This window comes from Nerophis ophidion, linkage group LG01 (assembly GCF_033978795.1).
Source record: "Nerophis ophidion isolate RoL-2023_Sa linkage group LG01, RoL_Noph_v1.0, whole genome shotgun sequence".
NCBI classification, from domain to species: Eukaryota; Metazoa; Chordata; class Actinopteri; order Syngnathiformes; family Syngnathidae; genus Nerophis; species Nerophis ophidion.
Genome location: NC_084611.1, coordinates 36,611,079 through 36,626,850, shown reverse-complemented (window position 1 = coordinate 36,626,850; position 15,772 = coordinate 36,611,079). Strand labels below are relative to the sequence as shown.

General features: G+C 38.2%; 1 protein-coding gene across 2 annotated transcripts in view; it reads right to left on the bottom strand.

Annotated features, from left to right (window-relative positions):
* Positions 1 to 2,093: 2,093 nt before the first annotated feature.
* The window catches only part of bmpr1ba (bone morphogenetic protein receptor, type IBa), a 147,270-nt gene continuing 133,591 nt past the window's right edge, over positions 2,094 to 15,772 (bottom strand). Inside the window, exons 6-13 of one of the 2 annotated variants that reach the window (XM_061902015.1) lie at positions 11,376 to 11,478; positions 11,207 to 11,303; positions 11,000 to 11,138; positions 7,954 to 8,146; positions 7,573 to 7,870; positions 5,953 to 6,128; positions 5,739 to 5,869; positions 2,094 to 2,523 (exon numbers count right to left, since the gene is read on the bottom strand). In XM_061902015.1, coding sequence (XP_061757999.1) covers positions 2,398 to 2,523; positions 5,739 to 5,869; positions 5,953 to 6,128; positions 7,573 to 7,870; positions 7,954 to 8,146; positions 11,000 to 11,138; positions 11,207 to 11,303; positions 11,376 to 11,478 — 1,263 coding nt within the window. In that variant the 3' untranslated portion in view covers positions 2,094 to 2,397. Of the gene's footprint in view, positions 2,524 to 5,738; positions 5,870 to 5,952; positions 6,129 to 7,572; positions 7,871 to 7,953; positions 8,147 to 10,999; positions 11,139 to 11,206; positions 11,479 to 15,772 lie in introns of both variants that reach the window. The other variant, XM_061902004.1, reaches the window with a different exon arrangement.

Sequence of the window (15,772 nt, the reverse complement as noted above, 5' to 3'; positions counted from 1 at the left end):
TCCAACCCTTCATTTTTTTAAATCAAGTATTTTGATTTAAAAACTGTTCAGATGTATTTATCTTCTTATAATTTAATCTTCTGTTTTAAGTACAATTATTTGAAAAAAATGTAATAATTATTTCCAATTAGAAATTGTTTTAATCAAATTGAAAATGATATATATATATATATATATATATATATATATATATATATAAATAAATTCATGTATATATATATGAAAAAAACAATAAATTATGTATATAATTCATTGTATTTTTATTCATATATATGAACAAAAAATACAATAAAGAATAGATGTATATAGATATAGATATATATATATATATATATAATTTATTGTATTTTGTGTTCATAAATATGGGTTTTGAAATTTGATTTAAACTATATATATATATATATATATAATTTTAAATTTGATTAAAATTATATCTATATGTATATATAATATACAAACACACACACACATATATATATATATATATATATATATATATATATATATATATATATATAATTCCTATTATGTTTTATCTTAGCCCCAACAAGTTAAGACGATAATGAATTTTCGTAACTATTAATGGGGGTAAAAAATAATACAAATACTGTCTCAAAAGGAAGCATATAGATTAAATATATTTATAAAAATATATGTAAATCAAAATATTTGAAAAAAAGGATTCATTTTCAAGCAAATATCTTCGTGCATTCAAACGTGACTCAGAGTAGCAGGCGGCAAAAAAGGTTGCGTTCACGGCCACGGAAAAGCTTTTATTTTGGCGGAAGACAGGAAGTTTGATGTTGTGGTGAATGTTTCCCTTCGTAAGTGCTAATGATTTTGAAAAAAAAAGGGGGTACAGGGTGCAATTCAAAAGATGCAAACTTCATACAAGTTGACTTGTTGGTCATCCTAAAGGTGACCTGCGAGATGAACTCTGACCTCTTATGGAGGGAAAGACTGACAGTGTTGTAATCTTATCAGACAAGTCAGAAGTGTTTTCTACTCCACAAAGTCTTGTTTCCTGTCGCTTAACACTTTGAAAAGTGACAACAACAAAAAAGGATCTAAAGAATCTAGTTTGTATGTTTTGTTTCTTTGTCGACTATGCAAACTTGGCATTGGTTGTCATGATAGACATGTGACTAACTTCAGCTGTGCTTCTTTCTTTCATTTTCTACTATTTCACCATCAGGAGTGTTTTTTTTGACCTGCTACAAACTTGTGTGGAATTGTTCCTTCTGGCACGCTTTCCTTAAATCTCGGCTCTATCTCACCCCCACAACTTGTTTTCTGTACAAAGTGTAAGAAAGAATTTTTAAGACGATTAATAAATTATATTTATAAGCAATGCTGAACGTGACTTCCTGCAGTGGCTTCATTCATTCATTCCTCTGTGTTTCAATAGAATGATTCCTGCAAATCCTACCCTCCAAAAGGACGACCCAAAAAGTGGGCAGGCCTGGTCCATAACACGTTTTTTTTGGCTTTAACATTTTTTAGATTTAACATATAGCGCCCACATTTAGATTGAACATTTTAGGTTTAGATTGAACATTGGGATGGCGTGGCGCAGTGGGAGAGTGGCCGTGCGCAACCCGAGGGTCCCTGGTTCTAGCCCCACCTAGTACCAACCTCGTCACGTCCGTTGTGTCCTGAGCAAGACACTTCACCCATGCTCCTGATAGGTGCTGGTTAGCGCCTTGCATGGCAGCTCCCTCCATCAGTGTGTGAATGTGTGTGTGAATGGGTAAATGTGGAAGTAGTGTCAAAGCGCTTTGAGTACCTTGAAGGTAGAAAGGCGCTGTACGAATACAACCCATTTATAACATTTTAGGTTTAGATTGAGCATTTTCATGTAATATTTAAAGTCAACGTTGAATTTAAAATTACATGTGAGACAAGTGAGTTAAAAGTGAGAAACATATCTGCTATAAAAGTTTCCATTGGAGCCCCCACAGGACAGGACGACAGAAGGAAAAATGGTTGCAGATGTGTCAAGTGTGTTTGATTGGAGAGTAACACAACTAACACAACGATGAATAGTTTCATGGACAATCGTGAACAGCAGCAGGAAAAGGCGACACACGACGTGAGCTTCTAACAAATACCTTTAATATGTTTCACAGAGAGAGATGTGTTCACTCCACAAATGTAACCATCCTGTAGAAAGTCTCACAGTTTATACCTTTTGTCTGTCACATAGTGTCAGGCCGTGTCCCTAACGAGGCCGGTTTCAAGGGTCAAGGGTCAAGGGGCGGGGTTCAGGCTGCAGGTACCGATGGCCTTTTGAAGAACATCTTCTGATCGCCACTTCATCTTCTTTGTCGTCTACGAGCTAAGTTAGCTTTCACAGAAAGCACGGCGTGGCGTGACGCCCCCCCCCCAAAGAAAACATCACAACTTGATATCTTGGGATTCCGACATCTTGGCCACCGTCTTTTTGACACGCAAAGCTGTGAGGCGAGAGGCGGGATTGTGAGCCCAACACTCCGTCATCAGCTTTCCCATCTGTCGCAAACACTGCAAACACACACACACACATCATCATTTGAACTGGGGGACCAAGTTTTTGATCTTGTGGGGACCACCCTTTCTACAGGTTGTGGAGGCATAAAAAAAATGAGGTAAAATTGCCACTGCCCAGTTAGCTCATACACGTCTTTAAATCTCTGGATTGATGAAGTAATGTGCTGTTCATACATACTGGGGACCCTGGAGAAAAATAGTTAATATGGTTCACGGGGACCAAATTTAAAACATTTTACATAATTCACACAGATTTGTATGTGACGACTGAGGACCATTTAAAAAAAAAAAAACAAAGTTCATATTAAATATGACATGATCTTCAGCACTACAGCTGTCCTCTTATAGGAAGTTTCACCACTTAAATGTTAAAGCAAAACCTGCACTCATTTAAAAAGGTTTCCTTTTAGGAGACCTGTTTTTGGTCCCCATACCGTCAAAGGTCCCTTAAAGGTGACTGTGTAAACAGAGCGATGTCCTCATTAAGTAAGCATTGCCAGAACACACACCTTAGCGATGCATTTACAGTGGGGCAAAAAAGTATTTAGTCAGCCACCAATTGTGCAAGTTCTCCCACTTATATATATATATATATATATATATATATATATATATTAAATATATATATTAAATATATATATATATATATATATATATATATATATATGTATATATATATATATATACGTACAGTACAGGCCAAAAGTTTGGACACACATTCTCATTCAATGTGTTTTCTTTAATTTCATGACTATTTACATTGTAGATTGTCACTGAAGGCATCACAACTATGAATGAACACATGTGTAGTTATGTACTTAACAAAAAAGGTGAAATAACTAAAAACATTTTTTATATTCTAGTTTCTTCAAAATAGCCAACCTTTGATCTAATTACTTTTTTGCACACTCTCGGCATTCACTCAATGAGCTTCAAGAGGTAGTCACCTGAAATGGGTTTTCACTTTACAGGTGTGCTTGAAGCTCATGGAGAGAATGCCAGGAGTGCAGTATTATGATCCTCTGCCCGGATCATATTCTGTTTATGTTTTTCGTTAACTTGTGTTCGCAGCATGTTGAGTTTGTGTGTCTCAGTTGCCATGACGGCAGATTATAGTCACCTGCCTCTGGTTAGTGTTCGGGACGCGCATCTGTTGCCCGGGCACTAATCAGAGGGCTATTTAGTTCACGCGGTAGCCTCACTCGGCCTGGTGGTCTTGTTTGCTCCCCTGCAACAAGTTACACTCATAGTCTGCATTTTTAATGCTAGCATCTTTTGCTACTCCTTTTGTTTTCCGTGCCGTGGGCACCGCAGCATTTTTTTTTTCTGCTACTAGAATAAATACATTTATTCTCACCTACAAGCCGCTTCCTGACATCCCTCTGCATCTAGCAAAGACGGCCTCCGGCATCACAATGCCACGCAAGCGTAACATGCAAAGCAGTAATCAGAACAAAGGGGTGGCTATTTTGAAGAAACTAGGATATAAAACATGTTTTCGGTTATTTCACATTACTTAATTAAAGTACATAACTCCATTTAATGTTCATTCATAGTTGTGATGCCTTCGGTGACAATCTACAATGTAAATAGTCATGAAAATAAAGAAAACACGTTGAATGTCCAAACTTTTGGCCTATACCGTGTGTGTGTGTATATATCCATCCATCCATTTTCTACCGCTTATTCCCTTTTAGGGGTCGCGGGGGGCGCTGGCGCCTATCTCAGCTACAATCGGGCGGAAGGCGTGGTACACCCTGGACAAGTCGCCACCTCGTCGCAGGGCCAACACAGATAGACAGACAACATTCACACTCACATTCACATACTAGGGCCAATTTAGTGTTGCCAATCAACCTATCCCCAGGTGCATGTCTTTGGAGGTGGGAGGAAGCCGGAGTATGTATATATATATATATATATATATTAGGGCTGCGAATCTTTGGGTGTCCCACGATTCGATTCAATATCGATTCTTGGGGTCATGGTTCGATAATATATCGATTTTTTCGATTCGATTCGATTCTCGATTCAAAAACGATATTTTTCCGATTCAAAACGATTTTGTATTCATTTAATACATAGGATTTCAGCAGGTTCTACCCCAGTCTGCTCACATGCTAGCTGAGTAGTAGATTTAGAAAAAAAAAAGCTTTTATAATTGTAAAGGACAATGTTTTATCAACTGATTGCAATAATGTAAATTTGTTTTAACTATTAAACGAACCAAAAATATGACTTATTTTATCTTTGTGAAAATATTGGACACAGTGTGTTGTCAAGCTTATGAGATGTGATGCAAGTGTAAGCCACTGTGACACTATTGTTCTTTTTTATTATTTTTTATAAATCTCTAATAATAATGTCAATGAGGGATTTTTAATCACTGCTATGCTGAAATTATAATTAATATTGATACTGATGTTGATAATATTCATTTTTGGTTCATTACTTTTGGTTTGTTCTGTGTCGGGTTTGTGTCTTCTCAATTGCTCTGTTTATTGCAGTTCTGAGTGTTGCTGGGTCAGGTTTGGTTTTGGAATTGGATTGCATTGTTATGGTATTGCTGTGTAGTAGTTTGTTGGATTGATAAAAAAAAACAACAAAAGAACAAAAAACCAAACAAAACAAAAAAATCGATTTTTTAAAAATGAGAATCGATTCTGAATCGCACAACGTAAACGATTCGATTCGTATTCAAATCGATTTTCCCCCACACCCGTAATATATATATATATATATATATATATATATATATATATATATATATATATATATATATATATATATATATATATATATATATATGTACAAATGATATGACATTATGCAAACAAATACAAGCAATTTTGCTTCTTTTTCTAAATATGTCAATTTGTGTTAAAAACAAAAACAAAACATAAATATTAATTTATTGTAAATTTAAATAACATTACCCAATATTACAATCAGCCCTCAGGATGCTGCATTCTTCCTTAGAATGTCCAGATTTGGTCATTGAAATCCATTCATCCATTTTCTACCGCTTGTCCCTTTTGGGGTGCTGGAGCCTATCTCAGCTAAAATGGGGTGCAAGGCAAGGTACACCCTAGACAAGTCGCCACCTCGTCATTAAAATCATACAACATAATTGATCTATCATATCCGCACCTTTATCCAGACCTGCACAGACATGTTTGCACCAACTGCTTTTGTGCAATCCTTCTCACCTCATCACTGGTCCATCGATTGGGGAAGGAGGGCCGCAGCTTCTTGATGCACACCACCTCCCTCATGTCCTCGTATGAAGGGTCCGTGGGGACCAGGTCGTGGTAGGGCAGTTGGTACTCCTCCAGGATGCCTTCACGTGCAAGAAAAAGCGCCATGTTGGGGATGAAAAGGTCATAAAAAAATGTCATTGTGGGAGGAAGCGTGGCGAGATACCTCCGGACACGCAGCGGCGAGCAATCTCCCACAGGATAAGTCCAAAGCTGTACATGTCAGCCATGATGTACGACTGGAAGTGACTTCTGTTCAGGGTCTCGTCCAGAACTTCGGGGGGCATGTAGCGCTTGGTGCCCACTCTGGTGTTAGGAGGGATGTCCACCTCATTGGTGTCGCTGGGGTGGACACAAAAACTTTTAGGATGCAAAATAAACAGGGGTCACAAGGGTCCTTCCAAATGGCCTCACCAAAAATGATCCCACTTCTGACACCATGTATCACCTCACAAGTAATGGTTCACTCATCTTTCGTCGATCGCACAGGGGTCACCTGTCACAAGCCTCCTTCCAAATGGCCTCACCAAAAATAATCCTACTTCTGACACCATGTATCACCTCACAAGTAATGGTTCACCTATCCCTCGTCTATTACACAGGGGTCACCTGTCACAAGGGTCCTTCTAATTGGCCTCACCAAAAATGATCCCACTTCTGACACCAAGTATCACCTCACAAGTAATGGTTCACCTATCCCTTGTCTATCCCACAGGGGTTGCCTGTCACCAGGGTACTTCCAAATGGCCTCACCAATAATGATCCCACTTCTGACACCAGAAAATGTTGTGAAATTGTAGCTTCAACCTGAATTTAAACCGGGTTAAAAATCGTGATAGCCAGATCAAGATGACTAATTAACCTTTCAATGTGAGGATAAATATCCTCAAACTAAACTAAAACCACATTCTTTTAAGTGCAGGTAGGTGTATGGCCTGACACTAGAAACATTCAAAACAAACTAACTGGTTTTGAAATTCTGCTCACACATACAATGGTATTTGTGGAACACTACCGAGCTATGTATTTTATAAATGGTCTCATGACTAATGATCCCACTTCTGACACCATGTATCACCTCACAAGTAATGGTTCACCCATCCCTCGTCTACCGCACAAGTGTCACCTGTCACAAGGGTACTTGCAAATGGCCTCACCAAAATAATCCCACTTCTGACACTATGTATCACCTCAAAAGTAATAGTTCACACGTCCCTCGTCTATCACACAGGGGTCACCTGTCACCAGGGTCATATTGAATGTCCTCACCAATAATAATCCCACTTCTGAAACCAGATCATTTTGTGAAATTGTAGCTTCAACCTGAAATCAGACCTGGTTAAAAACCGCGTTAGCCAGATCTGGATGACGTATTTTGCCCTTAAATGTGAGGACCTTATAGGCCCAAGCCAAACTAAAACCACATTCCATTGGTTTTAAAAACCTGGTAGGCAGTTCAAACGTACATAGCCATTCTACTCAGAACTGGATGGCTTATTGTCCAATCATTCCACTACTTACACTAGAAACTGAGGATTAGTAGTTTAAAAAAAATCTAAAACAAGATCCATTTAGTTTAAAAAAAATTCTACTGGGCAAGACTTCATCACACTATCTAGGTATCTCATGGTTAAAAATCCCACTTCTGACAAAATACCTCCGAGGACAAGTACCCTCAAACCAGGCTATGGAGTTTAAAAACATGGTAGCAAGATTGTATATGAAACCGGCTACTCTCAGAGCTAATCATCCCACTTCTGACACCAAAAATCTGAAACACACTCACCTGATGAATTTGACAGCCAGTCCCAGGTCGGCGATGCAGCAGGCGCCGTTCCTCTTGACTAAGATGTTCTTGCTCTTCAGGTCCCTGTGAGCGATGGCGGGCTTGCCCTGCATGCCAAAGATCTCGGTGTGGAGGTGGCACAGGCCCGACACGGACGAGTAGGCCAGTCGCAGCATGGCCTTGCTGTCCAGCATGGTGGACTTGAGGTAGTCGTACAATGAGCCGTTCTCGTGGTAGTCAGTGATCAGGTAGAGCTGAGTCCACGAGCCGGTCCCTTTGATGTCTGCTGCGATGAAACCTGAGCAAGAGGACCTGGTATTTTCTTGCCTATTCTGATTGGTTAGGAAAACTGCAGTACTACCCAAAGGTGACGTGGCATACCAAGTATGTTCTCGTGCCTCATCAGGACCGTCTGATAGATTTCAGTCTCTCGGAACCAGCTGGCCTCTTCGGTGGTGAAGAAAACTTTGACGGCCACCTTCTCTCCTCGCCAGTGTCCCATCCAGACCTCACCGTACCGTCCTTTACCTATCTGCTTCACCATCTGAATCTGCTTGGCGATGGTCCTCTGAACCTGAAGGGAAATTCATGTTTTACATTTCTTCACACTTTGGTCCCAAAATGGTCCTTGTCATAAAAAAACACCCAGAACTTAAGGTATGTCTTTTTGTTTTTAAGCCCTTTTTCAAACATAAACCACTAAAATTATTAAGGGAAAGCACAACATTAGCCGAAATACCTGGTTTAATATGGACTATTTGGGAAGATGTAAGGATCAGCCTAGACCACATTAAAAAAAATTGAAGTATGCAAGGGGCCACCTTTTGTACATTAAAAATGAGAAAAAAACAATACAATGTAAGTCCATCAATATAGATAGATTGTTGCTTCCTCATTTCCTTGCTTGTCAAACTTTATGATACATGATAATCTATATCCTCTTACAAGGATAGTAAAAGGACACGGATGTAATCCAACCTGTTGGTACACTTTGACAGCTATTTTAGACTCAAAAAGACACTCGGTTCCACCCTCCTTTTCTTCGTGAGGATTATGAGTCATTTGTCATCTTAATGGGAAAATATGGCATTCTAATGACGGCAGACAGCAGACAGTGTACAGTAAGTGGTGTTTTATTATGTTAGTTGGCTCCCATGAAGTCTGCAGTGAGTAATAATAAAGTGATGTAGTCGAAGAAAAGCAAACATTGCGATGCGTTTTTTTAAATGAATGCGCCGCGTATGCTTAAAATGATCAAATTATGTGAATATTAAATGTTAATGCCCGAAGGGGATAAGCGGTAAAAAATGGATGGATGGATTAATTTGCCCGTTACTACATTACATATATACTTACACCATGTCAAAAAAAAAAAAAATGTTCATTAAAGTGTTTGAATGTTTTTAAAAGGGTAGAGGTGTCCGATAATATCGGACTGCCGATATTATTGGCCGATAAATGCTTTAAAATGTAATATCGGTATGGGTTTCAAAAAGTAAAATGTATGACTTTTCAAAACGCCGCTGAACGGAGTGGTACATGGATGTAGGGAGAAGTACAGAGCGCCAGTAAACCTTAAAGGCACTGCCTATGTGTGCCGGTCCAATCACGTAATATCTACGGCTTTTCACACACACACACACACCAGTGAATGCAAGGCATACTTGGTCAACAGCTATACAGGTCACACTGAGGGTGGCAATATAAACAACTTTAACACTGTTACGAATAGGCGCCACACTGTGAACCCACTCAAACAAGAATGACAAACACATTTCGGGAGAACACCTGCACCGTAACACAACTTAAACACAACAGCCCAAATACCCAGAAGCCCTTGCAGCACTAACTCTTCTTGGACCCCCCCCCCCACCCCCCCGCCCCAAATCAACATCCTCATGTCCCAAATTCCAAGCTGCTGTTTTGAGGCATGTTAAAAAAAATAATGCACTTTGTGACTTCAATGATAAATATGACAGTGCCATTTTTGCATTTTTTTCCATAAGTTAAGTTGATTTATTTTGGAAAACCTTGTTACATTGTTTAATGCATCCAGCGGGGCATCACAACAAAATTAGGCATAATAATGTGTTGATTTCACAACTTTATATATAAGTTGCTATCGGAATCAGCAATTAAGAGTTGGACAATATTGGATATCGGCAAAAAAAAAGCCATTATTGGACATCTCTAGATATAATCAAAGTATAAAGTATAAAATATAATCAAATAAGATGCACAGAGCGTCGATTGTTTTATATTTTAGGTACCATTTTTAGGAAACTTTGGGCCAGTTGCATATTTTCCTTGTATAACGTTGTAATCCGGGATGTGTGTAATTTGTCTTTATAATAAAATAAAATTTAAAAAAAGAATCATAATGCCATGTTACTTTTAGAGCATTTTTTCTAAAGAAGCTGTTTTCTTTCTTCATTTTTTACCCTCTTGTTCCTCACATAGAATTATTATAAAAATCTATGTTTGCCGCTTCACTGCATGCATTTTTTTTCAACAATTTCAGACCTCATCATATGAAATGTTTTTTTAATGCTAGTTATTCTTGCATACTTTAAACATTAACTTGCACACACACTAGTTACATATTATTAGCCTTAAAAGTTAATTATGAGAGAAAACAAAACTATCTTCACTCATATCACATTCTTATTTTATGCAAGTTTTAACTTTTGTCTTGCGTTATGGTCGGCACCGACCCGTTTTAGTTTTTAAATACATAAAAGAACCACATAAAAGTGTTTTTTTGCATCAAGGATTTTTGACTTCGTCAGGAACCTCTATTTTAACAAAACAAACCTTTATTTTATTTTTTCCACTAAATTATAAAAGGCTCTGGTTGAAATGTTGACCTTGGTGTTGTTAGGGTCAGTTCTGACCCAGTTATAAAAATAAGATAATCAAGCAATAATTAGAGCCAAAACTGAACAAACTGACAGCCAGCTTCTCTCCCAATCATGTGAGATTTAGAGGATTCTCATTTTACCTTGTTATCCAGCACAAAAACAAACAAAGACGGGCATGTGAGGTCAATTCAGTATAAAATTATTTAAATGAAAAAAACACATTTATTTAAGAGATGTGTTCTAATACCTCTCAGTAAAAGCCAGGCAACACAACAACCTTTTATTTATTTATACGATTCTCTTGAGGTTCATTTTACCATTTTTTTATTTCAAATCGAGGGGTATAATGACCAAAAAAAACGCCCACACCAAAAATATAAAAAAATATATTTTCATGGATAAGGAAGCCTAACAATGTAAACTAGAGATGACAAAACACAATGGACGATAGATAATTGTTTTTAGTGTATTTTACAGCTGATTTAAGACATGGGAGATGGTAACAGAAATCTAACACAAGAGGAAGATTAAAGGCCTCGATTTCTGATGTAATACCAGCATCTTACCAACAGAGGGAGCCCTGAGCCTGAACCAGAGCTTTGCGACTGCTCTATCAAATCCTTCAGGGACTCTCCAGGAGGGATGAAAGTCTCATCCTGCTCCAGGCCTATGGTGTAGCGAGGGCGGGACACCTGGCGCTTGTATCTGCAAATAATGGAAAACAAATAGTGAGCAGAAGCTAAATGCAAGGATCTTTGAGACGTGATCGTGACCTGAAGTAGCAGAAGACAATGATAGCAGCCAGTATGATGCTGCAGACCGTGACTGAGATAAACAAGGCCACGTGGCGGATTTTTCCATCGACGTAAACTGCAAGAAGTAGACAAAAAAAATATGTTAGCGGTATAATCCCAGAACAAACAGTAAAGGAGACAAACTTACGAGGAGGTTTAAGCGGCGGCAGAGTAGGGTGAAGGTTTTGATTGCAGTAATCTTGATCCGTGCAACATTCCAGTGACTTCCTCTGATGCGAGCTCCAGGTGTCCTGGAGGGAAGTAAACACAACTTGGATGATGCTGAGAATGTATCAGGACCGCCTGAGTCAATTCTAGAAAATGCCTTTTTAACATGATCCTGAATGCTTCAATTTGTATAATCACGAGGCAAATACTCAATGACGTATGGAGAAGGTGTTTCCAAGTCCTGCCTGTGTCTAAGCTTGATCCAGCTCAGACTTTATGCATCTGCTTGGGTTCCCTCCGGGTACTCCGGCTTCCTCCTCCCACCTCTAAATACATGCACCTGGGGGTAGGTTGATTGGCAACACTAAATTGGCCCGATTGTATGAATGTTGTCTGTGTTGGCCCTGCGATGAGGTGGCGACTTGTCCAGGGTGTACGCCGCCTTCCGCCCGAATGCAGCTGAGATAGGCTCCAGCACCCCCACGACCCCAAAAGGGACAAGCGGTCGAAAATGGATGGACAGATGGATGCTTGTCAGTTTCTGAAAGGTGTCTTTAAGTCAGTCTGACTTATGGGGTACAAATTAAAGGGTTTAAATCAGTGGTCCCCAACCTTTTTGTTGCTTTTTTTTTTTTTTTTGTCATGAAAAATTGAGGTTTTTCGGGTTGGTGCACTAATTGTAAATGCATCTTTTTTTAATGTTGATTTAATAAAAAAAATAATATTAATAAAATAAATAAATTAAAATAAAACAATAAATACAAAATTCTTCTGCAGCCCGGTACCAATCGAGCCGCGGCCCGGTTAAAGTACCACTGATAGTCACACACACACTAAGTGTGGTGAAATTACCCTCTGCATTTGACCCATTCCCTTGTTCCACCCCCTAGGATGTGAGGGGGGCAGTGAGCAGCAGCGGTGGCCGCGCTCGGGAGTCATTTTTGGTGATTTAACCCCCAATTCCAACCCTTGATGCTGAGTGCCAAGCAGGGAGGGAATGCAGGGTTTCTCGTAGCCTTAACTAAAGTCTTAAAAAATGATAAAAAAAATGTTTTTTGTTTTATGTCCTGTCTTGCTTCTCAGATCATATAGTGGATGTAGATGCCCATATCGGCTATACAGTTTACTTTACAAAAGACAAGCGTAGGATACTTTTCTTGTTGCCTTATTAATTTGACGTAGTAATTTTGTCTTCGTAAGTCAATATTTACTAAGTCAAAAATAATGACATACTCGGTATCTCAGGACAGCCCCGGGGGGCTGCACACTGAAAAATCAAAGCAAGCGGGGGCCATTTTGATATGTTTTTATTTCAAAAACCAATACAATATATGTGTAAAAATATACATTTAGGCCTCCACTCAGGCTTGATCCTAGGGACCCCAAAGGATTTTGGTCAAAGAAAATATTTAAAATGTGTCTATATTTTGTATTATTGTTATTCAAGGTTTAAATCTCTAAATGTGCCAATATAACGTTTTTAAAGATTTAAGTTGTATGCCCTTTTTGTCAAAGAAAACCATGTTTTGTTATGGAAAAAAAACACAAAATATGCAATAGTTTCCCCCAATAGAATTTTAATAAGGAATATTTGAGATTATAGAATAATTGGAGTCTTAAAAATTTCAACACATAACACAGTTTATTTCAATTTTTTGTTATTTTTTAGCAATGACACACACAAAAAATCGGACTACAATTATTGGGCATCTAAAAGGGTCCTACTCATTAAAAATAAAAAACTTTTTTTTTACTTTAAACACAATCGTCTTGAGATCAACTTCAGATCCATCTGTCAATTATAACTTTTATGTTTTTTGTTTGTTCTTATTAGGCCCTTCTTTAGAAAAAAAAAAACAACTTAGTTTTTTATATGGCAAACACAAAATATGCAACATTTTCCGCAAAAAATATCTCAAAGTGGAATATTTAATGTGACATTGATTTTGATTAATTATTATTTTTTTAAAGAAAATAACAGCCTGCATGGCAGCTTTGCGTTATTAGTGTAACCATTGTAACATTTTGTTGTCAAAATTCCCCTATTTACTCTTTTATAGCACTTTTGCTGTTTTTTATTTTTTTAATCGTATTTTTAGAATGTGCTTAGGGCCGTTAAAAAATTACCTGCGGGCCGCACTTTTGACACCGCTGACCTAGAGCATCCATCCATCCGTTTCTATCACACCTGTTCAAGAAGTCGCAATAATTGTCAAATGTATTTTATTTATTATTGGTTACCTTTAGAATAACAATGATATTGATAAAAATAAGAGACGCACGCATTTAGTTGTTGTAATCATGGAAAGTCCAAATAAAAGAGGAGGAGTAGAATTTTCCTGTCAGAGTGTGGTACAAGGGTACAGGTCTACGCGTTTCTCCTCATTGAGCTAAATTGAACCCAGTCTCTGTTTAATTCCTTGCTTCTTATCTGTTTAATAGATGTCATCAGTGTTTGAACCTGACAGTTGTATTCAGTGTTAAAATATTATACGGCGTTCGAGGAAATACATTTTAAAATATTTGGCTTTCATTGCTCTCTGAGCCAAAAAGGTTCCCGACCCCTGCCCTAGAGCACCACTTTTTTTAGAGGAATCACTGTAATAGGTGCCGTTTTTTTATTTTTGCAGTCTTTGGTATGACTCGGGCAGGGGTTCGAACTCACGACCTACTGATCTCAGGGCGGACACCATAACGACAAGGCAATTGAGCAGGCTTTATGGTGTTTTTGTCCCCCAAAAAAATAATTGGTAAAAAAAAACATGTTTTGAAATTTGTTCACCATTTTGTGTGCTGCTTACACATAAAAATGCACGCATGAAAGCTCAACATAAAAAAAAAAAATCAACATTTTACACCACAAAAATGTCGATTTTAATAAATTTTTCAAACATTTTTAATCATAATATTGTTGTGATTATTGTCTTCTCCCTGCCTTCTCTATTGGTTTGTCAGTATCTTTCCCCAGTCTTTTTGTCCCCAACGAGGCACACCTGTGCTAATCACTTCCCGGTAGCATTTAAGCGCGTCTCCGCCAGCTGGTCCCTGCCGGTTATTGTTCCTGAACTCCTCTCTGACGTGTGCTACCTTGATTCAGCTTCCCTGGTATGTTGCCTTCGCATATTCTTGTAATTTTGACCTCGCTGGGTTTTTGTTTCCTAGCCACCTTGTTTCGAGAGGACTAGTTTTGCCACGCCAACCTCTAAAAGAGACTACTTTTGTTATATTTCCCATGGTGTGCACTTTTGCCCCATCACCCTTAGTTACCATTTTTGGACTTATTAAATATTTTCATTTTTTATCGCATAACTTGCCTCCATTTTCTGCATCCCGGGGTCCACCCTTGAACTTAATCCTAAAAAACATATTGCTTAAATATTACAGGTGTTCTTGGCCGTGCCTGCAATGCGTGTACTAGATTTTATGGAGAGTCTGCAAAAAGACCCTAAAGTTCCAGTGGATGTTTTGTAAGAGAAATTTCAAGTCAATGAAACTTCTGGGGGTCAAAATGTGAAGCTTTAATGAGAGCGCTACCACACGGTGTGTTTGTCAGAAAAATAATGACAAAGGCAACACTAATAGGTGTGCATGTTTTGACAAATGTTCACACATTTTTATTGGGCTCACATTTAAAAATCTGAAAATTTAAAAATATTTATATTTTACACCAATTATTTAAAGATTTTGGTCAACATTAAAAAAATATATATATATTACACCAGCTGCGATGAGGTGGCGACTTGTCCAGGGTGTACCCCGCCTACCGCACGAATGCAGCTGAGATAGGCTCCAGCGACCCCAAAAGGGACACGCGGTAAAAAATGGATGGATGGATAGATATTATACCAGTTATTTAAAGATGTTGGTCAACATTAAATAAATATATATATTACACCAGTTATTTAAAGATTTTGGTACATGTTTTCCTGTGATGAGGTGGCGACTTGTCCAGGGTGTGCGTCTTCCGCCCGAATGCAGCTAAGATAGGCTCCGGCACTCCACGTGACCCCGTAAGGGACAAGCGGTAGAAAATGGATGGATGGGGTACATGTTTTCAAATATAGTTTTTTTTTTTTTAAACATAATATGTAATTATTTTCCTTAATAATGAATCCTAAAATTGTCATGTAGAAAACCAACATGTATTCATACCTGACATCATCCAGATGTGACAAGACTAAACATATATGCAACAAAAATGTTGTCAAATGTTTTACAATACAAAGGAAATCATGTCGTAACCAGACTTACCAACCCTCCTGATTTTTCCGGGAGACTCTTGAATTTCAGCGCCCCTCCCGAATATCTCCCGGGGCAACCATTCTCCCGATTCTTACCCGGACAACAATATTGGGGGTGTGCCTTTAAGGCACTACC